The sequence below is a fragment of the Lissotriton helveticus genome, chromosome 3_2 (assembly GCF_964261635.1).
Source record: "Lissotriton helveticus chromosome 3_2, aLisHel1.1, whole genome shotgun sequence".
Classification (NCBI taxonomy): Eukaryota; Metazoa; Chordata; class Amphibia; order Caudata; family Salamandridae; genus Lissotriton; species Lissotriton helveticus.
In genome coordinates this window covers 158,818,899-158,845,446 of record NC_136062.1, presented here as the reverse complement: position 1 = coordinate 158,845,446, position 26,548 = coordinate 158,818,899, and the positions used below count along the sequence as shown (strand labels likewise).

General features: G+C 43.0%; 1 protein-coding gene across 3 annotated transcripts in view; it reads left to right on the top strand.

The window, feature by feature from the left end:
- LOC144826527 (stimulated by retinoic acid gene 6 protein-like) overlaps window positions 1–26,548 on the top strand; it is a 564,429-nt gene that overhangs the window by 200,636 nt on the left and 337,245 nt on the right. For all 3 annotated transcript variants that reach the window (XM_078684953.1, XM_078684952.1, XM_078684954.1), the window contains one exon: window positions 20,243–20,382. In XM_078684953.1, the coding sequence (XP_078541079.1) occupies window positions 20,243–20,382 (140 nt within the window). The remainder of the gene's footprint in view (window positions 1–20,242; window positions 20,383–26,548) is intronic.

Below are 26,548 nucleotides of genomic sequence, written 5' to 3'. Positions count from 1 at the left end.
ATCTCCTTACAGATGTAAATGGAGATTCCCATCTCCTAATCCAAACAGGGAATTTGAACCTTCTTGCTTGGAAAGTGTCAGGAGATCTAACGAAATCTCAGGACTTTTGTCTTCGGCTGCAACTCTCCTTAGAGACTCTTGGGCACCAGGCACCCATTACAGATACAATAACATTTGGAAATACTGGGTACGCTGGTGCCTGGAAAGGAATTTGGATTCCCTTCAAGCACCTATCGTTGCTGTAGTAAACTTTCTGGTCGAATTATTTGATAAAGGTTTAAGTTACAGATCTATCAATTGCTATAGCTCTGCCATCTCTGCTGGTCATGGACTTGTCAATGGGAAAACTGTGGGCAAAAATCTAATTGTTTGCAGAGTAATGAAGAGCATTCGTCTAAAGAGACCCCCAAGACCCAAATATGGTACCCTATGGGATGTGAACTTGATTCTAGATCTTTTCAGATCCTGGCATGATAATTCCCTTCTGAATAGAAAACTCCTCTCCATCAAACTAGCAACTCTTCTCAGTCTTATTTCTTGTCGTAGAGTCTCTGATGTCAATGCCCTGGAGATCTCTAATAGATCTTATAACCTATTTGGAGTCAAATTCAAGGTTTACGTTTCGATCCTTGCCTGAAACTTTGTGTGGTCGAGTGCATGAAATTATATGATCAAAGAAGGTCTAGTTTACGTCTTTTCGATGAGAAATAACTACTTATTTCCTTTATTAAGCCTCATAGACCTATAACCTCTACGTCCATTGCTAGATGGGTAAAGACCGCCATGAACTTAGCAGGTATTGATTTGGCAAAATTTCAAGCTCATTCCATTAGACGTGCTATGGCCAGTAAATCTCTATGGTCTGGAGGTAAGTTAGATGATATTCTTAAAGCGGCCGACTGGTTGAACGCTAGTACATTTGCTAGACATTATTGTAAACCTATCGAACATATGTCTAAAGTTGTATTACAAAGGTACCAACATGCATAATGGAGCCTCCGTTCTTGTAATGAAATTGCGATTCTCCTATTACCATGACTAGAGAATCTGGATTTCATTAAAGACACGGAGGCTGACATTATCCCACCCATCCCATTCCCTAGTGTTTGGTGATTTATGATTTATGATTTGTGTTTACATTTATGCCTATGTAATGCTTCATTATTTGTTTACATTCATGCTTCCTTATTTGTTTACATTCATTAATACATGAAATGCTCTATTTTGCTCTGGAGACTCTCATTACTTTCTTTCTTTTTGAGGTAACCCTTCTTCATAACCAGTGCCTAATTTGTGCCGGTGCTTAGCACCGGCACTTATTTTTCAGGGCCGGGTCTACACACGATTGCATGATCACATATGGTGACATGATGTTATAATTACCAAAACTGACTCAGTGACTTGGAGCCGGTGCAGAGTGCTGTTTTGGGTCTCCTTGGTCCCAGTGTGCTTCGGTTGAGTGTGAATGTGAGCCGGAGCAACAGCAAAGTGATTACTGCATCATTAATCATAATGATACTATACTCATATAATGGTGTCATCATGGAGGCGGCGGCGGGCGGGCGCAGCTTTTAGTTCAGTGGACTGTTGTCGGTGGTGGGAGGGAGTCAGACGTTGATTGGGTAGGTTGAATTTGTTTGCGCAAGCTGCGCGCAGATTTTTTATCCGCTTGCAAGGTGCCACACCCGGGCACACCACGGTTCCAGGAGCCCGACCTCGTTGAGGGCAGGCAGCACCAGTCCAGGCGGCCTATTAGTTAATAAAAGCAGTGCCCCGCAGCCCCGGCCAACTACGACGAGTGTACCGTAAGTACTAAGAAGCAGTCAGGCATCATGCCATGCCACATATGACATGCCCAGTGGTGGCGTGTCAGGCACCGGGTAGCTCCGGCTCCATCCACAATTTAATGATGCACTGTTCCTAGCCTTGGCCCGGCCATGGCCGGCCATGCGTACACATTCTGGCCCGGGCCCACGGTGCGCATTAATATATCACAATGGGTCCGCCGCCGATCAGGGTAAAGAAAGCCCTTAAAGTATCCTCAAAAAATTCGAATTTGAATATGCATGCAATGTACCTGGGCTGCCCTGGCTTGGCCTAGTAGTGCTGTAGCAGCCACCGATGCCGTACACATTATCAGGATAGGGTGAAATGCATGCACAAATAAAGAACCTATGGGTCTCGAGAGTCCCTGTGGGCTTCAGTTGAGGCCGGCCGCTGGTGCCCACCCAGGTTAAGTAAGTTGTTAAAAGCTTGTATGGCAGGCAGCAGGTGCGCCAGATGTCTTTCCAATTGCCACGCCCGGGTCGACACTCTCGCACCCCACGAGCCATCAGACCAAGACATTGAGTTGAGGGCAGGCAGGTAGCAGCTGTACAGCACCATTACGTTACTCTGATGGTAAGAGTGATAGCTCTTGAATTAGGAATGATTTGGTGTAGGAGAAGTGTTCCATAACTTTTGTAAAGAACCATGTCAGCTAAACTAGGGTGCATGCTTCAAAGAAATTAATTGATTGAACATTTTTCATCGTAGATGACTGACTGTCAGAGAAAAATGAGTTCAATTGATTTGTTGTCATTTTTTCCACCTAATTTATTTGATTAGGACTTACACAACATTTAAATGAGGTTTACATGTGTCACAATTTTATTTACCATGACGAAGAACGTTACAGAGTATTTAACTCCGGTGTAAAGACTTCGGTTTCAATGCTTAGTGTCATATAGTTCATTTTGTCTATTGGTCGATATCGTGAAAGCCAGCTTTGAAACCAGGGTCGACTGGTTATTTGTAATAACCTTACACTTTGCCACTTGGAACACACTGAGACCAAAGTCTTTCTTTCTGTTCTTGTTTGTTCAAAAGTTGGTTTGAGCCTCTCCGGGAACGCACCTGTGAGGGACTTGATAATCTGCTGTGGATATGACTTTTAACACAAGTACCAGAAGGTGAAACAATAAAAAAGACTGTTAGCCAGACTTACTACGGCCATCGGTTGTGTGCCTTAAAAAACAAGTCAGATGAACGTGAAATAACAGAAAAATGTAAATGTCGAACGCTGATTAGAAGTAAAATGTTTATCAGCATCGAGTAAATACTAAGACTAAGCCATGCTTAGTCTTAGTATTTACTCGATCAATATAGGGGGGTTGAACGATTGGCGAAAAAGAGCCAGACTGATAGAATTTGTTAAATCAGAACCCATTGACATCTTGTGTATGCAGGAAACGCATCTTTCTTGGGCGAAAAGAAAACTGTTAAGATTTGGTGGCTTCGAGATACTATCATGCTCCTCTCAGACTTCAACAATAAGAGGGGTAGTAATCTTAGGTAAAACAATTCTGGGGGGGGGGCTAAACGGGCTAAATCGGATCCGTCGGGAAGATGGGCTATAGCGGAACTAGGGTGTGGATTAACGATCTGTGGGATCTATGGATCAAACCAGGATGACCCTGCAGTGTTTGAAATACTGGAGGGGGAATTGTCAAGCTGGCCTGTACCTATCTTGGTATGTGGCGACTTCAACATATCGGTAGATTTGACTAATAGTGTACCATATACCGGCAGGAAGCCAAGAGTCTCTAGGGCACTCTTATCTATGATGCTATCACATGGCTTAGTTGATATATGGGGTTTAAAACACCCTGACGATCCCGGCTTCACGTACTTCTCATGCCCCCATCAGAAATACTGTAAATTAGATTATGCTTTAATTTCTTCAGGAGAGATTGGGAAGGTTAACATTAAGAAGCTCCCTAAAATCCTCTCCGACCACAATCCGCTAGCAATTAGTCACAATAGCCTAGGTCCAGCTAGGAAGAGAAGATCTTGGACATTCAATCGTAAACTACTGGCTGATGCTTCATTTGTAGAACATCTACGAACTTGGACCCACGAGTTTTACGACGCAAATCAATATAGTGCCTCGAGAAACTCGGTTTGGGACTCGTTTAAAGCAGCGTTAAGAGGGGAAGTAATTAGCTATAACGCCCAGTCAAGGAAAAAACAACAGGTTGATAAGAACAAACTCCTGGGTGACTTGGTTAAGGCAGAAGAACAGCACTGCCTTGAACTGTCACTAGGGAAGGAGAGTACTCAGAGCCAAACCAAAATCTGCCTGATTAAAGCTGAAATACAGAAACAGATGGCTGAAAAGGCATCTACAGAATATTGGACGTAAAGGAAGAAAATTTACGAGACAGGGGAGCAGGCTGGGAGGGCACTGTCTCTAAGAATCAGGCAAGATAGCGTTAAAAATGCCATAACATGTATACATGATGAGGGGCGAGATCATATTGAACCTCAAGATATTATATCGATATTCGCAAAATTTTATCAAAATCTATATAGGGAAGAAGTAGGGGATACACGCCCGAATACCTCCGGTAGCCATTACCTGGACTTAGGCCCCAGGTTGAAGCAATGTGAAGCGGCAAACCTGGAGTCTAATATAACAATAGAAGAGGTACGGGAAGCATTATCTCAGCTGGCTGTAGGTAAGGCTGCTGGCCCTGACAGCATACCCCTGGACTTCTATAAATGCCTGAAGATCGAGATCGCCCCATTTTTATTAGATCTTTTTAATGGAATTATCTGTACAGGTAAAATTCCCGATACATGGAGAGATACTAACATAGTCGTCTTCCATAAAAAGGGAAAGCCAAAAGAAAGCACCGGATCATACAGACCGATCTCTCTTATAAATTCTGATAACAAGCTGCACGCAAAGATCATTGCCACGAGGTTGGGGGGGATCATTGGTGGGCTCGTCTCCCCCTGGCAGCACGGGTTCATTCCTGGCCGTGGAACAACGGACCACCTGAGAAGAGCTATATCTATATTCGAGGCCCATGCCGGGGAGGAGGGGATCGCCATGATCCTCCTCGATGCCGAAAAAGCGTTCGACCGCGTTAGATGGCAATATCTTTGGGATGTACTCCAGGAGAGAGGTTTTGGCCCAAAAATTCTGACAGCTATTAGGGCCATGTATCGTGATCCGCTGGCTCGTATACAGATGATGGGCCTGAGCTCGGATAGAATTAGGATAGAAAGGGGCACCCGTCAGGGATGTCCCTGCTCACCAATTTTATTTGCCTTATATATCGACCCGCTGATCAGGCAGATACTGGTAAATAACAGCATTAAACCAGTAATAAGCAACGGGTTCGAGAGCAAAATACTAGCATATGCTGACGATCTGGCGGTTCTTACACCAGATCCGGCAGAGTCCATGCGAATACTAGTTGAGGTAACTAAGCAATTTGGATTTTATTCTGGGTATAGGCTAAATGAGGCAAAAACACAGGTGGTTTGCTCAAAGAATATAATAAAAATGGATCAATGGTATGTTGACTCTGCTACCTATCTTGGGGTCATTATCAAAGCAGATACAGGGTCAATTATACAAGACAATTTCAACCCACTTCTTAAAAAAATAGAAACAGATTTAAAACGCATGGATGCATTACATTTGTCCCTTATCGGCAGAACAAATGTTCTGAAAATGACAATGCTACCCAAGCTCTTGTATTTATATAGGTCTATTCCTTTCCTAATCGAGGAACGAGTGTTAAAAAAAACGGAATCCATCTTTAATAGCTTTTTGTGGCAATATGGCAAGATTAGAAGGGCAGCCAAATATATGTCTCTCCCCCAGGAACTTGGAGGTCTGGGTGCTCCAAATATAAGATTCTACCATTGGGCCTGTTTAATGACCCAGATGTCTATTTTATTCGAAGCTGTTAGTAGGGAGAGATACTCCTTGGATCCAACCTCAGACCTATATACCCTCCCTTCAATATATGAGCTCCTAATGGGGAAGGAAGCTGTGGGTGCATTACTAAGAAAAAACGGGCGTAGGTTTTTTAAGAAAACAAGGCTTAAGGTTACGCTGGGAGCCTGGGATCTATGGAAAATGATACAGAAATCCCTGCAGATTCCCAGAATCAACAGATATACACCATTAGGGAAATCAGGTTTTTTTCCGAACCTAAGTATAGACGGGGCCTGGAAAGTATGGGAACAACAGGGCATTCAGACCCTGGGGGATGTTACGTGTAATGGCAAGGTTATGTCACTTGAAGCTATTCAGCAGAAATATGATCTACCTACAGGCCACAGCTTTAAGTATCTCCAAATTACACAAACATTCAATGCAGATCTATTAGCCACTGCTTCTCTCCTAGCCCTATCCTTGAATACTTATCGAAGGGTGGAGATAGGATTAGGGTTGTCTATCAGGAGTTGGTGGACAAGCTACCTGATGATCTGGAGAAACATGAGGCAGCATGGGCAGCAAAACTACAAGACCCAGATGTAGATCTTGATAAAGCCCTATCTCTAGATAAGCAGGTACTTAGGTCCTCTAATCTGAAGGCTCAACACTTTATGACTATCTTCAACCTATATTACACCCCCTCTAAGTTATACGACTGGGGTATGAGGGGGGATAGTAAATGCCCGAGATGCCAACAAGACTCGGCTGATCTGTTACATATGTTCTTCTTCTGTGACAAACTTACCACAATTAAAACCGAGATCGAGAAATTCCTAGAGGGGCTGCTAGGCTCGAAGATCAGTCTATCCCCAACAGTTATGATTCTCGGGTTTGATGGTAAGCTGGGTCTGAGTAGTAGGAGAGAAACAGAGGCTCTAGTCTTTCTCGCTGTGGCCGTTTTACGGATCCTGCTATCAGCTGCTTGGAAGGACTCCTCTCCCCCAACCTTCTCAATGTGGCTGGCCAGATTCCTTGCTATCCATAACATAGAATCTTCCCTTTATCTACATAAAGGCAGAAAATTGCGGGATTTTGGCTATAAAATGTGGGCCCCAGTGAAGTTATGGAGGGAGGGCATAGCCGCCAATGTTGCTCTGATTTAAACTATTAATACTCAGTATGAATTTTATCCCTTTTTTTATGACATACATGTACATATCTATATAATGTTATTTATTTCGGCCCTCTATCTTATATATTTTATATATTTTGGTAATAACATTGAATTGTAACTATGTATTTATGTATTGTCAGGATGACCTAATATATGAACTGTGCGATATTAATTATTGTATAACATTTGTAGTTTGCTGTCTCTTTGATACTGTGTCAATTCTCAATAAAAAAAAAGATTAAAAAAAATAAATAAGTAAAATGTTTATCTTTGAGAATCAAAACTGCTGGGTAATAATTAGTGCCTGCTGCTCAAAAGAAACACTAGGGGCAGGTATTGACTAGGTCTGAGTGAAATTTACATTATGCTGACTATATTTGCAAAATTCAGGAACTTCATTTTATGTGAAATTTCTTCAAATATCACATTGTCATTTTGCATAGTTTTTACCCATGAGAGAATGGTTGGCAATGAAAATGTATTGACCAATACGTTTTCTCACAGAACCAGATAACGGAAAACCGTTGTAATTTGAACTGAACAAAACGTGGAATTTCATAAAATGTTTGTGAAACTTCATGAAAAAATTAAGCAATTGTCATTAATCCCTCCCTTTACCTGTTTAATTTCCCTGGGCTGTGTTGTAATGAGAATAATGAGTTACTTATAATTTCTAGAAATACGAAAATCAACAATTTATCTTCTCCAACCTCCTAGCACATTCTGTATGTGCTGTGACAAACACATCTCCGCTCTAACTGTAACTGGGAATATCTTCTTACGAATGGGTCACATAATTAGTGAAAAATGGTCACTACTTTACAAACACTTAAAAGCAAGATCTCACAGACCAATCAGCTGCAATGATTCCCAACATTTCTTACACTTGCACTCATCAAAAGGCAGTGGATTATAATTGTGAGTGAAATAACAAAATGCATCAGTGCAAAAACAAAATTTGTGGCTGGTTTACATAATATATATTATCAAAAAGGGACATGGACGAACATGTCATTTATGTAATTCAAGGAATATTTAAAGGACGATTTTAAGGAAGGGTGCCTGGAGATTGTTATTTTATGCCTATCAGTTCATAAGGTAGCTCTATAACATAAGCCAAGCCAGGAGGATAACCATAATGCATGGAAATGGTTTCTGGAATTTTGTGACTTATGTCGAACTAGACTGGCAAGGGACACCAATAAATCATATTTCATACCTAATAACTTAATAGATGGCTTAAAAGGACACGCTACTGCACTCTACGACACACCACTCCACTCTGATATGCCACTTCGCTGTAATCGACGCCACTATACTCTACGACATGGCACCCTTCCTATGGATCCAAATTATAACTACACACACTCTCACACTCTCCCTCATGCACCCTCACACCCCCTCGCTCCCTCTCTCTGCCCCCCCCTCATTGGCTGGTGATGCAAAGTTATACGGTGATTCATTAAGAAGGTGCAAAGAAAAAAGGAGGGTCCCAAAACATGTTTTTCCACCGAAGCATTTTCCTTAAATGTTTAACTCAGATGTAGTGACAAAATGACTGAATGGATTTAGATGACATTTAGCAAAAAGGTAGATTTTTGGACATTTTGTTTTATTTTGTCACATAAGCTATGTAAAAGTTGTACCCTACGACAGTATTGTCCTTTCCCCGAATCAGCACAAAGAGCACTGGAATTGCACCTTTTCAATGCATTAGTGATTTTAGCTAATTTATTCCAGAATTGTGCTTTAAATGCACTTTTAATTCAATCTTTTTCAAAATGTTCACAGGTCAGGGGTACCTCCTGAAGAACATTGAAACCTGAAACAGGGGTCCCACTGATACTTGGTTCTTTTAAACCAACAATGAAGAAATTGGCACAGAAGCTGAAATATAAAAGAGCATTTTTATTAACCTCAAATGAGTGAGACTATGTCACACAGAAGCCTTAGCAACTGATTGAGGCAGTCTGAGGAGTAGAGAAAACAGAGGCCTTATATATGCTGAGGGTTACATACTCAGCATAAGACCAAGGGGCAGTCCTGGCTCATGTAAGCATTCAAAAATTACTAAGATGGGCATACAAGATCTGCTTGCTCAACAAAGTGGGAGGAGAGTTACTTCTCCATGCAGCAGCAAAAATAGCCTGACAGTTATACTAGAGGAGCAGGTGCATTCTACTAGGTAGGCCCTTCTGGGCATGTGCGAAGGTGGAAGATGCTAAATATAATTTGTCTCTAGGCAGACTTCAAGAGCAGTTAACACTGAGGGAGGAGAGAGCACATGGCAAACAAAATGGCTGCCAAAAATACAAAATAGCTTTCAGCTCATGCTAACAAATCCATCCAATGTTTAACACTCCTATCAAAACCTTACCATGAGGAAGGCTCCCTTGCTAAAATTCATCTGACTTTTCGCAGTGCCAGTTGAGGATGAGGGTGGAGCTAATAGAGTAAGTGGGTGGGGCCAGTGGAGGAAGTAGGTGGAGTCAGAGAAACGTGGGTGCGGCCTCTGACAAAAATTTGAGCACCTGCACTTCATATTTTACAAATTAAGCACTGTTCATAACCTTGGATCCCTTTTGCTGAATCCTTGTTTGGTTACTTTCTTCTTCACGCCTCCATTTGGATCCTTTGGAAGCCTTCAAGTTTTCATTCCAATACCTTTGAACTTTCTCTTTTCTCTTTACCTGTTTTAAAAGAGGCAGATTGTTGTCACGTCATACCATTTACCTTGTTTCAATGTTCTTTATGGAACCTTTGTATTATGACATATGCGGCTGCTTGGAGACTGCAATAAAAGACTTTGCATAATGTCAGCCTCCGTGTCTTTAATGAAATCCAGATTCTCTAGTCATGGTAATAGGAGAATCGCAATTTGTGGAACTAAACCAAAAGTGATGCAAATATGCTACTTGCACATGTTTGCACATACGTACGCATGCCCACATGGTTAATGATCAACAAACATTTTAAGATAACTAAACCACGGAAAGAGTGGCGTAAAATGAGAAAGGAGCTTGGGGGGCAAGAGGACCCTGTGTGGAGGTTTTGAAAAGTGGGAGGAAAAGAGTACATGTAGAAGGGGAACACGGATGGAGAGCTCCACCTTGTGGCCGCAGCAATAATCAGCGTACCCTAGTATGATGTATGCTTTTTACTATTGTTCATTTTGGATTAGCCTGGAGCTCCACCGTTTGGCCTTTTATGATGAGCAGCATACCACAGCATTTTTTACGCTTTTTACTATTGCACATATTGTTTGTTCAATATCCCTATTTATCAGATGCTCTTTTGTATAGTTCTTAGCTGTGCATATTGTACAACTCCATTGCTTAACGTTTACTATCTGTTCACCTTATTTGCTTTCTATCCTTATTGATCTGTTAGCTCTGTGCACTACTCATTCTTGTTAATTTTCTCTGTCTTTGATTTAGAATTGCCTATTATTTACCTACTCTACTCTCAGTCGAATTACATATTTGTGACTTTCTCAATAGAAGCTCACACGCGCCTCAATCTTGCCAATCGTGTTGACCACTATTACATCGTCACACCTTCATAACATCCTGTCCAGCCTTCTATTCAACCTAACACATTGCTCACTGCTCATCGTCAATCCTACACTACACCCAGTCAAGCCTTTTATGCACTCACTTACCTCGCTCCATCTTACAGGTCAACTGTAACCAGACACTAAATATCTCTTACAATGTACCCCCACAAACCCCTTGACACTGGATATCGCCCTAACTTATGGAGCATTGTGTTCCAAAAAATGTCTCCAATGCGAAAAAGAATCTCAAAAACAAACTTCTGAAACAGCACCCGGAAACACTAATAGCTGATACCTACCAAAGCGTCACCAATGTCACCAAGAAAACCAACGTTGTCTTCTATTCCAAATGTCCAGAAAAATGGAAAAACATCTTCCTTCTCCATCCAAAAGTTACTAAGGCAATAAAGATACCCTATGGAACAAAACTGATGATGTCCCCTACCCATCCTTTAGAGGGGAAATCGATATATCCATTTTCAAGACAGGGAACATACTTATACAAGCGACCACCCTCACCTCACCATTTTTGATCGATACTTCCTGTCATTTTTACCCCACTCACACAATAGGGCCAACTGCACCAAATATCTTTCTCACCTTACCTCTGACCTGCAACCCAGAACCATCCCGCCTTTTTCCCCCTACGGATTCACGATCCAACTCTGGGACACCCTTACACTACTAGCAACCCTGCCACCCCCATCAGCACACACCACACAGAAATACCCACTAAAAGGACTTACCTTGTTCCCACCCTAACCAGCAAACACACAGTAACAAATCTCGCTGATGCTCACCTCAAACCTAGTGACGTGGGCCCCAACTTCAGACCATAATGTACTGAACCTTCAGCTGACACACCCTTCCCTACTAATGCAGACCTTATTCAGCTCACACAGACTGTCTACAATCCTAGTCCCAATGACAAGGATCACCCCCATAGCACAGCGCTTTTTTCTCCTTTATACCCGGGCTTACCGCAAATCCTTCCACTCTCAATGTTGGAAGCATCAATAACACTCACACAGATCCTGAACCGAATGGAGAAAAACTCGTTTCTCTTGTGAATGACATAGCGCACCTAAAACAAGATCTCCAGAGAGTTATAAATTGCCTCCAAACACAGGTTCTCCTAGGGCCTTAAACGCATCGCTTGACCCACTACTCCCTTGTGTCGTCTGTCCCACAGACCCCACCATGCTCACTGCCACTTATCCGTACTAGAAGCTGATGCTCTCAGCAAATGTTAACTCACCAAGAACAAGACTATGGTTCCACAAACCCCCTCCACAATTCCATTAATTTTGAGTACAAATAGAATCCCTATAACAATGCACCCAGACCTCCTGCTCAACACACCATCATTCAAACACTACATTCCACTAAGGATAATCCCTGCCCTCTATCATGTATGCTCCTCAACTGTAGATCAGCTACCCAACATGCTACAGATATCGCGGAAGATATACTCAGTGAAGAAATTGATATTGCTTTCCTCACTGAATCCTCCTTTAATGACCACTCTACCCCATATTTGACCTGCTTACTCCACCTGGGTACATATCATTAGACATGACAGACCTAAAAGAACAGGTGGAGGACTAGCCATAATTCACAAAGTAGGAATACATTTTCCACTTTAAATAGCGCAGAATACTCAACTTTTGAATACCTTCGTGTTGAACTAAAAAGCAAAGGCTCCCCTCCTATAAAACTTCACACCATTTACCACCCTTCTGGTGATTGCGCCCTCTTCACAGAAGAGATATCTGACCTAAGAAGGACGTGTTCTTGGGCGGCTTTAACTTTCACTGGAACAACTCAGAAGACACCATAGTCCGGCTCTTCGTGAACCTTCTTGAAATAAACGACATTAAACAACTCTGAAATGACCCTACACACATCAAAGGCTCCACTCTAGATGCGTTTATTACTAAAAAATTAACTGGTCTCTTTAAGCTCGATCTCACCTAGTGACTGGTCAGACCACCCTCTCATACTGTTCAATATCAATACTCCTGTCAGAACCCACCTGACTTAACAAATAAACCTAAGCAGTGGACCAGAAACCTCAAACAAGTCCCAATAACTGAACTGGAATCTAAGATTTGTGAACAACTACATCGCCACCCCCTCACACATACCACTGATGATCTCACTGCCCATTATAACACAGCGATTTCAGAAGTTCTCGACCAAATGGCACCACACAAACTAAAACTACTGACATCAATCCAATCAAAATCTTGGTTTAATTCAGATCCTAACAACGAAAGAAGATAACTCAGACAAGCAGAAAGGACATGGAGACAAAACCTATCGACAATCCACCTAGCACTACTTAAAACTGCAAGACTGTCGTATAAGCAGCACATTTTTAGAGAAAAAGCCTCTTTCTTCCACAACCAAGGGAGCTCTTTAATATTGTCAAACGAAAAAACATATTTTTATCCCGACATAAAATAATCGCCACTAATTAATGCTGTGAAGAAATTGCCAGCTTCTTCACTGACAAAATCGCAAAAATTGAACATTCCTTCTTACAAGTCACACATCTACCCTCCCTCCTAACCATGCTCACAGCACTGACCCATCTCCCTCCATGGCAGCTCCACCTCCAGAACTTATCTATGACCAAATAGCTCCAAAAGTAACTAACAGCAATCATAATCACACCCAACTGAAAAACAATGCCAACTGGTCTGACTTCAAACCCATGACAGAAATTGAAATCTTTAATATAATCGCGAAATTAAAGCCCACTGCACACACTAAGGATACCCTGCCATCCACGATTGTACAAAATCTCAACCACATCATTGCCCCGTTCTGGACAAATATCATCAACAAATCTCTGGCCTAAGCCTGGGCGGAGTTCTGCAATGCGGAACTCCGTGAAGTGACAAAAAAACCCTGCCGCGCTACGTGGAGTTCTGCAAGCGGAGGAGTGCGTTAGAGTCATGCTGTTTGAGGTGAGTTTGAGTGCTGGGTGTTTGTCCTGCGCTGTAAAATCCTCACAAAATACACCATGTGCAGTGCAAGAGGGCGAAGCTTCCTTTCAGCTGAGTGTGGCAGCTTTCTCAACAAGAACTGGTTTCTCAACATGAGTGTTCGCAACCTGCCGTGACCACTCGCATTGAGAAATCTGATGACCCGAATTCAGAAATCTCACCAGGAGGTTGATTTCCCTCGCTTACGCTTGCTAACTAGACCTTGGTGAGCTGGAACAAGGACATATCTCTCTAGGAGGTTGATTTTCCTCACTCACGCATTCCAACTTGACGCTGAAGAGCGAGGAAAATACTTTGCTCCGCGTTTTTGGGAACTCTGCATGCTTTGTGGATTGCAGAAAACTCTGCAAACTCGATGAACAGAGATGATCTCACCGCCCAGGCTTACTCTCACCTCAGGCTGTATACCTGATTCTCTCCAACTAGGACAAATCACACCCATACTCAAAAACCTCAGACCCATCACCAACCTCCTAGCCAAAACTATGGAAAAATGTGTCTTACAACAACTTAACCATCATATAGGAGAATTCAGCCTCCATGACACCTTCCAATCAGGGTTCAGGAAAGGCTGTAGCACATAAACTGGCATGCTCAATATCTCAGATGACATCAACAGATCCTTAGATGATGGAGAGGCATGCCTACTTTTCCTATTCAATTTATCAGTGTAGCGATTTTGGGTAACAAGTACAGGGCAGGGCTTTGTAATAGCAGCAGCACTACATCTCCCAGAACGCCCTGGGCTCTAGCAGTCCGGAACCGGCAATTAGGAACTGGTATTTAAGCACCTCCCAGGAAGTGCTAGGTGCTTCTCAATCTTACCCGATTCCTTGCCTGAACCTGTTCTTCGTTATTCACCGATGCTGCTGGGTTCCGCGGATGCTTTCTTTCCTGCTACTTGGAGGACGCCGCTGCTAGGTTCCGCGGACGCTTTCTTTCCCGCTACTTGGAGGACGCCGCTGCTGGGTTCCGCGGACGCTTTCTTTCCCGCTACTTGGAGGACGCCGCTGCTGGGTTCCGCAGACGCTTTCTTTCCCACTTCCTGGAGGACGCCGCTGCTGAGTTCGGCGGACGTTTTCTTTCCCACTTCTTGGAGGTAGGAACTAGTCGATAGCACGGCCGTGCTATCCAAACTACTTCTTTTGTTTGTTTCTCTTACTTTTACACATCTGGTACTCACAGGCGTACATTACCAGAATAACAACTCCCGCTTTGCAAGAAACAGTGCCTTCTCTGTGGGGATTGCATTACGATCTCAGAACGCCTTGCAAACGCCTATAGACCTTACTTTCCTTAGGGTACTGTAAAGTAACAGCCATAGGATCGTTAAGGGTTTTCAACACTTCGGACATTATTCTCGCCGAAGGATTTCCTGACTTTAGCATTGTGGGGCATCTAGTGAGTATTCCCATAGTTCATCTTGTATGTAACAGTCTAGCGCAATCTATAGTCCTGGGTAATCAGTTTCCTTTTGTTTTCCTATCTACGCTGAGCCAAGAAGAATACCATACTCTAGACCAGACCTAGACGGGTGCCCTATCGACAGTGTCTTTTCTTATTTTGTCCCCTTCCCTTTTCCCCGGAGTGCGATCTGTCCTAAGTGTGTTTTTATCACATTGGGAGTGTTGGCACTTGCGGGAACTGGGAGGCCTCTCTTCAAGCTGTGGTCCCCGCTGGCTAGAAGAAAACAGGTTAGTGGCATGTGCGTTACTTGTTTGGGCTACTAATCGTCTGTTACCCGTGACAGATTGACAAGCCCAAGTTAGTCGCCTAGCCTGGACCATGGGAACCGGTGCGGTATTGGCCTCACTGCTTGAAAGCTTTAACGCTCTACAGCTAGAGGTGCATGCCTCTAGGGTAGAAAATCTAGAGCTGAAAAAAGACATGAATACTATGCGCAGAGAATTCACAGGCATAGTGCGCGAAAGCCCTGGAGCGAGGTCGTACATTAGGGAGGCTACGCTTCCTCCACCAGGGCACACATCACCTCTTCCCTCATCCCCGATCGCATCGGGAGGAGGGTTCTTTACTTCTACTGCCATTCCCCCGAACTCCACTGACCATACACCTACCGTCCATGTAATACAAAATACAGGTATTCCTCTAGCCCCTCCAGAACGATTCTATGGGGATCCTAAGAAATTCGAGACATTTCTGAATCAGTGTAGACTCCACTTTCTTTGTAAACCCGCTGTGTTTCAGGATGATGCTGCGAAAACCGCTTTTATGATGTCCTACATGGGTGGGAACGCTGCAAGCTGGACCATACCCCTGATTGAAAAAAATGATCCTGTGTTACACCAATTCACTGACTTCTGTTCTGCGTTGAGGAAACTGTTTGACCGCAAGTCCCACATGTTGACCCTGGATAAGGAACTACTTACTCTGCGTCAAGGGTCACAGGACCTGTTATCCTACATCACGTCCTTCAATCGACTTATGGTTGAAACAGACTGGCCACAGGAAAAGAGAACCTCCTTGTTTTACCAGGGCCTGAGAGGAGAACTGGAAGACGTGCTTTCCCAAGTAGTCCAGCTACCAGCAACCTGCGAGGAGTTGATCGACCTTACGGTACAGTTGGACCATCGGGTACTGGAAAGAAGAGGGGATCGGAATATGGGTGAGATACGAGGATGGTATCCAAGACCAAAACCCCTTGCGGAGGAAACCCCCAAACATACCGACGGGACCGAACCAATGCAGATCAGGGGAATCAGGGGCCTCCTTACAATGGAAGAACGTGAATGAAGAAGGAAGATGAAGCTTTGTTTATACTGCGGCAAGAGCGGTCACTTCATAAGAGAGTGTAAAGCCAGGGCCCAACAACCAGAGAGAAACCCGGCTCTACGAAAACCCGCTGCTCTGGGAACGAAAGAGGCATCGGAAAACTGAAGAGTCCGAACCAGAAAGAGATCACTGGGTTGGACGAAAGACATACACTGATCTCCTCACTATTAGCCAATACGTTGATGCCAGCTGTGGCCCACATCAACATGACTGTATCTTTGTGGGTTTCTACGGATGATGCCACCCAAGTGGATGCCCTGTTGGATTCAGGAGCTACTGGAAACTACATGGATATTGAATACGCAACCTCCTTGGGGATCGCATGGGAGAAGACTGAAGAACCAGAGCATGTGAAGGCGGTGGACGGATCCGCTTTATCCTCTGGACCAGTAGTAAGGCATACCCTGCCTCTTCGCATGCAAATCAGAGCAGAACACTCCGAGTACATCCAGTTTGATTTGATAGCTGCTCCACAATTCCGCCTAATACTGGGTATGCCCTGGCTGACCTTACATGACCCTGCTGGGAGCTGGACCTCTCGCACCGTGTCCCTGAACTCTGCCTATTGTAAGGAACATTGCAGTCATCCTCTCCCCTTCTCCTCAGAGGCAAAGGAAGAGGAAACCACCGGTGCACACTTCCTGGCCGCATCATGTGCAACGGAACTGACGTGTAGCGCCACCACCCTGCCAGACGACTATGCGGAGTTCCAGTCTCTCTTCAATAAACAGAAAGCCACTCATTTACCTCCTCAGCAGGTCTATGATTGCTACATAGAACTACTTCCTGGTGCGGCCATTCCCTGCAGTCGGGTCTATGCCCTCACCGAAAAAGAAAACCTATATCTGAAGAACTATATAGACGAGAATTTGGCCTCTGGTTTCATTCGACACTCCACGTCACCTGCTTCCTTGCCCTTATTTTTTATTCCGAAGAAGGATTGTGCCGAGTTAAGAATGTGTATTGATTACAGGGCCCTGAACAACATCACGGTCAAAAACCGGTATCCCCTTCCTTTAATCTCGGTCTTGATGGACCAGTTACATGGAGCTCGCTACTTTACGAAGCTGGATCTACGGGGGGCCTACCATTTAGTCAGAGTCAAACGTGGAGACGAATGGAAGACGGCCTTCCGGACCAGGTATGGCCTTTTTGAGTACAGGGTAATGCCGTTCGGGCTTTGCAACGCCCCGGCAGCCTTCCAGTATTTTATGGACGAAGTGTTGAGAGGATTGCTAGATACCATCTGCATGGTTTATATTGACGATATCCTCGTCTACTCTCGTACTCTACAGGAACACATAGAACACGTCAGAGAAGTACTGGGTCGACTGCAGCAACACGACTTGTATGCCAAATTAGAGAAATGCCGCTTTCATGCGCAGGAAGTGTCCTTTCTGAGATACGTGATAAATGCCAATGGTTTTCAGATGGAGAACGGTAAGGTGGAGGCCATCACGAGATGGAAGACCCCTCAGTGCGTGAAATCCGTACAGAGCTTCTTAGGCTTTGCGAATTATTACCGGCGTTTCATCAAAGACTTCTCCAGGATCATACGTCCCTTGTCCAGTCTGTTGAGGAAGAACGCTCCCTTCATCTGGAGTGAGGAAGCTGAACATTCGTTTCAATACTTAAAGGAAAGATTCACCCAAGCACCGATCTTGCGTCACCCTGATGCACAACTCCCCTACATACTGGAAACCGATGCATCCCAATACACTTTGGGAGGGGTCCTGTCCCAAAGGCATCCCTGTACAGGACAAATCCACCCTGTGGCCTACTACACAAGTACTTGTTTGCTTGCTTCTGTTGTCTATTAGGTATTTCTCTCCCTTAACTCATACTGTTCTTATTGCCCGCATGCGGTAATCCAGGCTCATTGGTTAACGAAGTTCTTTGTATTTATTTATGTGTGTACTAAAATCTAATGTGTGTCGCATCATATGCTCAGTGACTTGATTATATTGTGTTTTTCATGAATATGTAAGGCGCTCTGATACCTTCGGGTCTAGCTAGCGCTATATAAAACATAAAATTACAATCAATAGAAAATAAAAGAGCCCCTTCCATACACCCCAAAGCAAGATCGGACGTCAGCCGTGGAAGACTACATGATCCAATCAAAACTCTGACACTGAAATGCACCTGGGACACAACAAACTCAAAAAAGGGAAGAAAGAAATCAGACCAAGAACAGGGAATTGAGATGCACAACAAAGCCCATCCTGTCACGAGCAAGGGGGTGTCCCAAAGTCCACTCTAACTATATATAATGTATTTGAAAAAAATAGATCTCCAACAGACACCTAAAGCTGTCTGCAGCCAAGACCTAAAAACAAAAAGTAGATTTATTTTGGTCAGAAAAAAGTTAGATAGAAAGTGGAGTGTTAAACAATCTTAATATTAGACACTCTTTGAGGAGGTACCTCAGGCAAAAAAGGTGTAGATTGTAGGCTAATTAACCTGCTACCATTGTATATTTTCTTTTAATCTATTTTCCTTATTTAAGAATGTATCAAACTCTCAAGTGGATTGGTTCTTCAATCATTCAATCAGGGGCTTGTATAATGTGGCTACTCACCTGTGAGGGTCTCAAGACACTGGGGGGAGGGAGGCTGCTGGCACTTCTGGGTGTAGGATCAATCAAAGAGCCAGGTCTTGAGGCCCTTCTTGAATTGGGTCTGCAACACCGATTGCCTGAGGTGAAGGAGCAGGGTGGTCCAGGTCTTGGTGGCAAGGTAGGAGAAGGATCTTCCTCCCGTTCTGGACTTCCGATCCTTGGCACGGAGGCTAGTGCGAGTTGGGCAGAACAGAATTGTCTGTGAGGTAAGTGGACTGCGAGGAGGTGGTGCAGGTATGCTGGTCCTTCATCGTGGAGAGCTTTGTAGGCAGGTGTGAGGAGTTTGAAGGTGATTCTCTTTTTGATTGGGAGCCAGTGGAGTTGTTGGGGGTGTTGGGTGATGTGGCTGCTTTCTTGAGCTGTTTCCGGTTGACGCCAGCATTGAGTGTGTTGCCTATTCTGAGAGTTCTGGTGATGAGTGTGTATGTGACCATCTTTCTGGATTCCTTGGGCATCCATCTAAATGTCTTTCAGAGCAGGTGGAAGCAGGCGGAGGAAACTGCGTTGATTTGGCTGTTCATTGTGAGCATTAAGTCCAGAATGATTCCATGGTTGCATGCGTGGTCTGTTGGAGTGGGAGAAGATCCCAGAGCGGCTGGCCACCAAGAGTCATCCCAGGGTGAAGGGGTGAGTCCCAGGATAAATATTTCAGTCTTGTTTGAGTTGAGCTTGAGGCAGCTAATTTTCATCCTAGGTAGCAACGTCCTACATTCCGCTGTGGAAGTTGGTTCTGGCGGTTTTGGGCTCGGTGAGGGAGAAGATCAGCTGGGTGTCTTTGGCATAGGAGACGATGTTGAGTCCGTGGCTTCTAACGATGGCTGTGCGGGGCATGTAGATGTTGCAGAAGTTGGGGCTCAGGGAGGAATCCTGGGGCACTCTGCAGCTGATCTCAGTAGGTTCTGAGAAGAACGAGGTTGTCTGATTCACCGAGACTGGCAGTTGTTCCATTCTACAACTGTGATGACCACATCTACTGATGGTGTTGTTGTCTGTACTTTACCATTTTTAATGACATGTCTTTGAGAAGAGTCACTTAGTCCTCCATTGGAAATGTAGCCGTCGGTCAAAATAAGACAACAGTGCAATTCGCTTAGGACAAAATTGAGCGAAAAATAGACATAAGGTGATCGGCATGAGAGGAATGCTGTTAATACTACATGAAGTTCCGAACTCCTGAATTTAAGTCCCAGTTGCTGTGCTGATAGACATGAATCCCTGGAATGTCCCATTCTTATTTGTATGTTGAAGGGACATCACATAGCCATTCATTTATTCATTAGTTCAGTCATCCATCCATCCTTTCAACCGCTCATTCATTTTGTTATGTCCTCTCCTTGCCTTAATCTTGATTTTGTTTATATATGTGCAGGCCTGCCAACTTTGGAAGTTTCTCTTCGAACCGATGGTCTCTTGCAGCAGCATGCGGTTCAACCGCCACTACAGTATTCCTGCTTTTTATCAAGGGATATCAGAATTACTTTCCATTTACCACTCCAGTGTGGGCAGACGGTAAGACAACACCAGACAGTTTTCTACCTAACACATGACAGACCTGGTAAGATGAAATATTCATAATGTGAATTTAGGGGGTTAATTAAGTGTTTTGCATTGATCTAAACTGTAACAGCACAATATGATGAAAATTAAGAAAATTGCAGTTCTGGACATATTTTTTGTTTTGAAAGGCAATCAATCAAAAGCCCCTAATACATGAAAGGAAATCCTCATTTGGCTGCTGAATACAATTATATCGGCAAAATAAAAACAAATTATAACCAAACAAAGAAAAGGCAGCCCGATCCCCTCATATCAATCTCAACTAGTAATTACCAATCTTCACAGCCTGACCAAATATCTTATTCTTTGCATTACACAGGTTGCAGTGTCTGTTGTGTATAATATCCCAGTCCCTCTCAGCAATACCAATAGCCAGGTGTTTGTTCTTTCCTATGTTTGCCTATTCTGCTCCATCCCTGCATAGCTCTAGTCTCTTCAATTGTTTCTCCATCAGATGTTTCAGAGGCACTTGGATCACATAAACCCCATGCCCATAAATGTTTAGGAATGTGAGCGGGGCCCAAGCCAATCCTCCCCTCTTTTTAGGTTTCGCCTTTACATCGCTTGTGCTGTGCTTATGAAATCGCTTGTATTTGATATATCTTAAAAAGAGGCTCTTATCAATTCCCAAGGCTGAATTACTGTGTTCTTTCACTTTTGTGTGGAACTTTTCTTTTTGTTAACTTCCACTGGTTGTGCGCTTTTACGATACTTCACCTATTTATTTATTTATTTATTAATTTGGTGTTTTATATAGCGCGAACATGACCCTTGCTAGGGTATTAGAGTGCTTTACACTAGCATATCTTTAAACTAGGAACAACATGAATGCCATGCCAATTTAGTAAAAATAATCAGTATACAGCAACAGGGCCAGACTGACTACCGGGCGTCTTGGAATGCTGCCAAGCTGAGTGTTGATTTCACTGGGGCGGGGGCTGCTTTTGTTGATGGAGACCTGCGTGTGCTTTGAAATAAACAAAGCAAAATGAATTTCGTTCAGCACACGCAGGTCCCCATCAACGAAATCAGCCCCCAGCTCAGCAGCATTCCAAAACGCCCGGTAGCCAGTACAGCAATGTTCTAGAAACAGTTGTGCTACAAGGTCATAAGTAATTGTACATTGATTTGTGGGAGAAACATTTGAGCTTTAACATTCATATATACAAGACCAAAATGAGGTTAGTCCATTGTCTTCTTACGTCCATTGAGTACTTCTAACTTTGGATTACACTGATCATGGCCCTAAACAAAACAGATAGATCCTAAAACAAGGACAAAGATAAAAAGGAAAACATTAGGAGGCCAACAGTGACACTCGACAAGAGAAACCTGGGAGGAAACACAGAAAGGCAGACTAACAGAAGACGTGAGCTTTGGACGCTTTGTGCAGTGCTCTATGATCAGTTACAGTAATATGATCTGAGCAAAATCTATTAGTGAGGATGAAAAATGTGTCCAATTACTTTTACATCGGCAGTTGGAGCTGGATCATTTCACCCATGCATAGTGGGGCATGGCATGTGTTCTGCTTTTCACTGCTCCATCTACAAGAGAGCTATGTATTTCCCTATGTATCTTCTGCTTCTGAAATACGTCGGTTGAGACTCCATGGTGGTTGGCTTTCCATTGGTTATATATGTTCTTGCCTACATTTTCCATTCTAGATTATAAATGCGTCCTATTTCATCTACTTTCTCTGGCCATAGCAGATGGCAGGAGGTGCAGAACTGTGCAGATCCTCTCAGCTGCTGTGACTGGGCAGGTGGACTTGTTTTGCTACTCACTCTGCAAAAGGAGCCCTCTTTTCCACTCTTGTGGTTCATTGGTTGAGACATTAGCGTAGCAAAATGGGCCACTCTACATTACTCATGTTTGAGTCTAGGATAAAACTGTGCTATATTTCATCCACTTTCTCCCACCCAAAGAAACTTTCAGGGTGTGCAGAGTTTTGCACATCACCATGGCATGTGTACATGAGCTATTGTGCCTACAATGGAAGCTGTACATTTCCTGCCATACTTCTAATGTACTTTGCTTAAGACATTGGTTTCGTACTATCATCCACTCTATGTTGATCTTTTTTGAGTGGGCCCAAATGTTTTAATCTAGACTACAACATATGTTCTTTCTCATGTACCATCTTAGGTCAGAGGAGAGTGCAAGCTCTGCATAGCCTTCCATATCCTTCCATATGTGCTTTACTATGCATGTGTACGCTGTTTTGTCTACAGGAGGAGCTCTTGTTTCCCCTCCTGGCTACTACGTTTGCAGCCCAGAGGCATTGGCATTGTACTATGGTCTCATAACTTACAAATGACAATGCCTTTTATTATTGTTTTGATTTTGAAGCCTAAATAAAAGGCATTGCCATTTGCAATGCCAGTATCTTAAACTCGTTTGGAGTTTATCACTGCTTTCCTCCTAGCTCTACAGTCACTGCTGTGATTACTCTGTTGCTTCTCATACTACTAACAATAATGTTATGTTACTGCTCTTACTACTTTTTTTACAAATTATACTGTTACTACTAATGTACTAATGCTGCTGTCACAAAGCTACTCACAGCCCTATTACTGCTCTCCTGCTGCTATTCTGTTCTTCTCCTTTATTACTGTTACTGCTATCCTGTTAACTGCCAATACTGCTGTGAGTGCCTACTGCTGTGTATGCTATTCCTGGCACTTCTGTTACTGCTGTCCTACTCACACTTCTGTTACTGTTGTACTCCTCACACTACTATCACTTCTGTTTTACTAACACTACTATTAATGCTCTCTTGCTAACTTTTATCACTGCTCTCCTGGTAACTTAACTGCTATCACTACTCTATTGCTAATGCTTACTGCTTCACTAATAAAACTGCTGCATTACTATTCTGCTACTTCTGAAGTCATTGCTAACCTGCTAACTTACTCATCTGATACTAAACACAGTATATTAATATATTTATAATAGCAACTATACCACTGAGCTCATTAATATGCCAAGACCAATAGTCATGGCCAATTCTTGTTATGTGAGGTATTTGAAAGATAATAATGTGATGATCAGACCAGTCGCAAGAGATGATCTCAATTTTATCGACAGCTTTTTCTTTAGAGATGATCCAGTCTAGGGTAGAGCCTTTAGAATGGGTTGGTAGATGGCATTCTTGAACCAGCGATTGATCTTCAAGTAAAGCTTAGAGTAGATTGATCTGATTGTCAGTATAATCTTCCCAGTGAAGATTGAAGTCTCCTAGGAAAATATAATTGGAATGGGAATGGTGTGATGATTTCTATCAGCTGGTCTAGGAACATGGTATTTTTGCCCTGGGGTGGTAAAATGTGTGAAGTTTGCAAAATTGATTGTTTAAGAATCTTAAGGACATACCGAGATATTCACATGACTCTAGATGATCTGGTTGAACTTTCATAATGGCAATGTTAGACCTATGTATACAGGAGATGACTCCACCATTTTCTGTTTTGCCTGTCTAGTCTCACAATGCAGTAGTTCAGGGGGACTAAAAGATCTAGGCATGGGGTGGAAGAATCAGATAGCCATGATTCTGTTAGGATAGTTACGTTGATTTCCTAGCTTAAAATTAGGTCAGCTATGTCTGCGGTATGTTTCTTGCTGACCGACAGTTGAGTAGTAGACGCAGACTGGATTTCTGTGGTTTGATCGTTAACAAATCTTGCTTTTCGGGAATCAGTATCACATTCTTTAGGTTGTTAAAGTTTGGCATTCTATTGCTAGTGTTTGCAATTCTGCTTGCGTGAATTGGGACTGACTGAATGATATCTTTATGTAACTAAGTGGGAGGATTGAGGGATGGTTTCATATGATAGCTAACGGGTCTATATCTCATTGTTTGTCAGATATCTAAGTTGATTGCGAGGACGGTATAGTTTGCTTGTCACTATCATTGGGATAGACTTTAGTTATTATGGATTTCGTGGGCGGATTTCTGTAGGAGCTCCAATTTTGACAGACATTTTTCTGATAAGAGTAGTAGGTTCTTCATATATCTGATAGCGATTTACATGGCTTTGTAAGTCTTGCTCGATTGAGAGCTGAGATTATCAAGTTCTATACTGGGGTAAGTGGAGCTGACATTTTCAAACTCCATACCAGGTTGAAGAATGATGGGAGGTTGTATGGGTGACCCTGTTAGTATGCTAGCATAAGTTTTCTCTGGGGGATTGGGTCTACTGTTAGTCTTTTCTCTGCATATTTTCTTATATCTTGCTGCTGTTTCGCATTTCTTAGTGCCAGTCGTATGAATACATCTCCAATTATCCTGGTCAGAGACTGTTGACTCCATCCTAACACTAATCACACTGTTTAAGCCCCATTCACCGACAAGATAAGATCTCTTCCTACAGAAAAGGCAGACAGTTTATAACAGTGTGTTGGAATGCTTGCTTTTTATTACATAGTTGGATAAAGCAGCTGCTTTAGACTTAGAACATTTGTGGCATTTCCTATTCATGCCTCAGTACCTTTCTTTGCACTTTGTAGGCCTTATCGGATTGTTTTTTTCAACTTAATCTATTTGGTCATTATGATCAAATTCTAAATGTTTTAATAAACATTGCACATTAAAATAAAGTTAATATACAAGAGCTGTGCTATATGTTACTACTAAAGAGGAAGCCACAGGTGCAGTTACCTTGCAGACAACAGGTTCATGACTTCAACGATGCAGCGGATGCAGTAGCACCGGACCTAAAAGTTGCCAGAACTCATCTAAACACAGAATAATGCTATATTTGACTAGTAAACAGGCAGTCACAATTGCAGTTAGCTTGCAGATAAGAGGGTCATGATTTCAATGGTGCTGCATGTGCAGTGACACTAGGACCAAAAGCTCTAGGTGCCCCACGAAACACCTAAAATTGCTAGATTTTACTACTAAACAGGCAGTCACAAGTGCAGTTATCCAGCAGGTACTAGGGCCATGTTTTCAATGGTTCTGCAGGTTCAGTGGCACCCGGGACAAAAGTTGTCAGAACTCCTCTAAACACATAATATTGTTATTACATCCATTAATTCTATTGTTTCCCTCTTTCATTTCATTATTGCTATTTTTAAGTTATAAATAAGCAGTCACATGTGCAGTTACTTTGCAGGAACTAGGGTCATGATTTCAAAGGTGCGGCAGGGTCAGTGGCACCAAGCCCACAATTTTTCATAACTCCTCTACACACTAAATATTGCTATATTTTACTACTGAACAGGCAGTCACAAATGCAGTTATCTTGCAGGCACTAGGGACACAATTTGAATGGTGGAGCAGGTGCAGTGGCACTGGGCCCAAAAAGTTGTCAGAACTCCTCTAAACACATAATATTGCTACTACAACAATTCTATTGTTTCCCTCTTTCATTTCATTTCTCAAGTAACTGCACAATATATTGGCTTTTTTGTACATAAGCAAGTCATGACACTTTAACAGACTATCTGTAACTTATATTCTACAACTACTCAGCAAGCTACAACCTACAACAACAAAAACAGCTAGTTATTAATCAAATAGGCGAAACCCAATGCGCTTACCAATGCTTGATTATATGTGTACAAAAAGGGGATCAAATTCTTTCAAATCTGGAGACCCTATCCCCTACCACAGCTGTCAGCTACTCCACTGAATACAGTGGCCATACCTTGGACTACCAGAAAGGGATTGATGGTGTAGACTGGACCCGCCACTGCCAAGCCACCGTCAGTCGCTCTGCAGTGAGTAGCTGAGTGAAAAGCTTCTCCCAGTCAGTGTTAAAGGATATTCTCTCCAGTCACCCAGCAACAGGGTCCTGCAGTAAAATAGATTTCCAAAATGATTGCACCTGCACACAAAACCACTACATATGCCCCTTCCTGGCTTTGCCAGTTTTACAGTGCCAGCAATCTGCAGGCAACACTCGTATGGCAGAGCGCTGTACGGGGGTCAATTACCACTACATTATAGTCTTAAACTGTTTTCCTAATACAATGAGCATATAAAGAAGGACATAGCCCTCATCCAGATGTTTGACCAGGAAGAGTAGTCTATGGAAATTCCCAATTCTCCCTCCCACTTCAGAGCGTAACCTATCCGAAGGTGAAGTCTCTAACAATCGATACAAGCAAG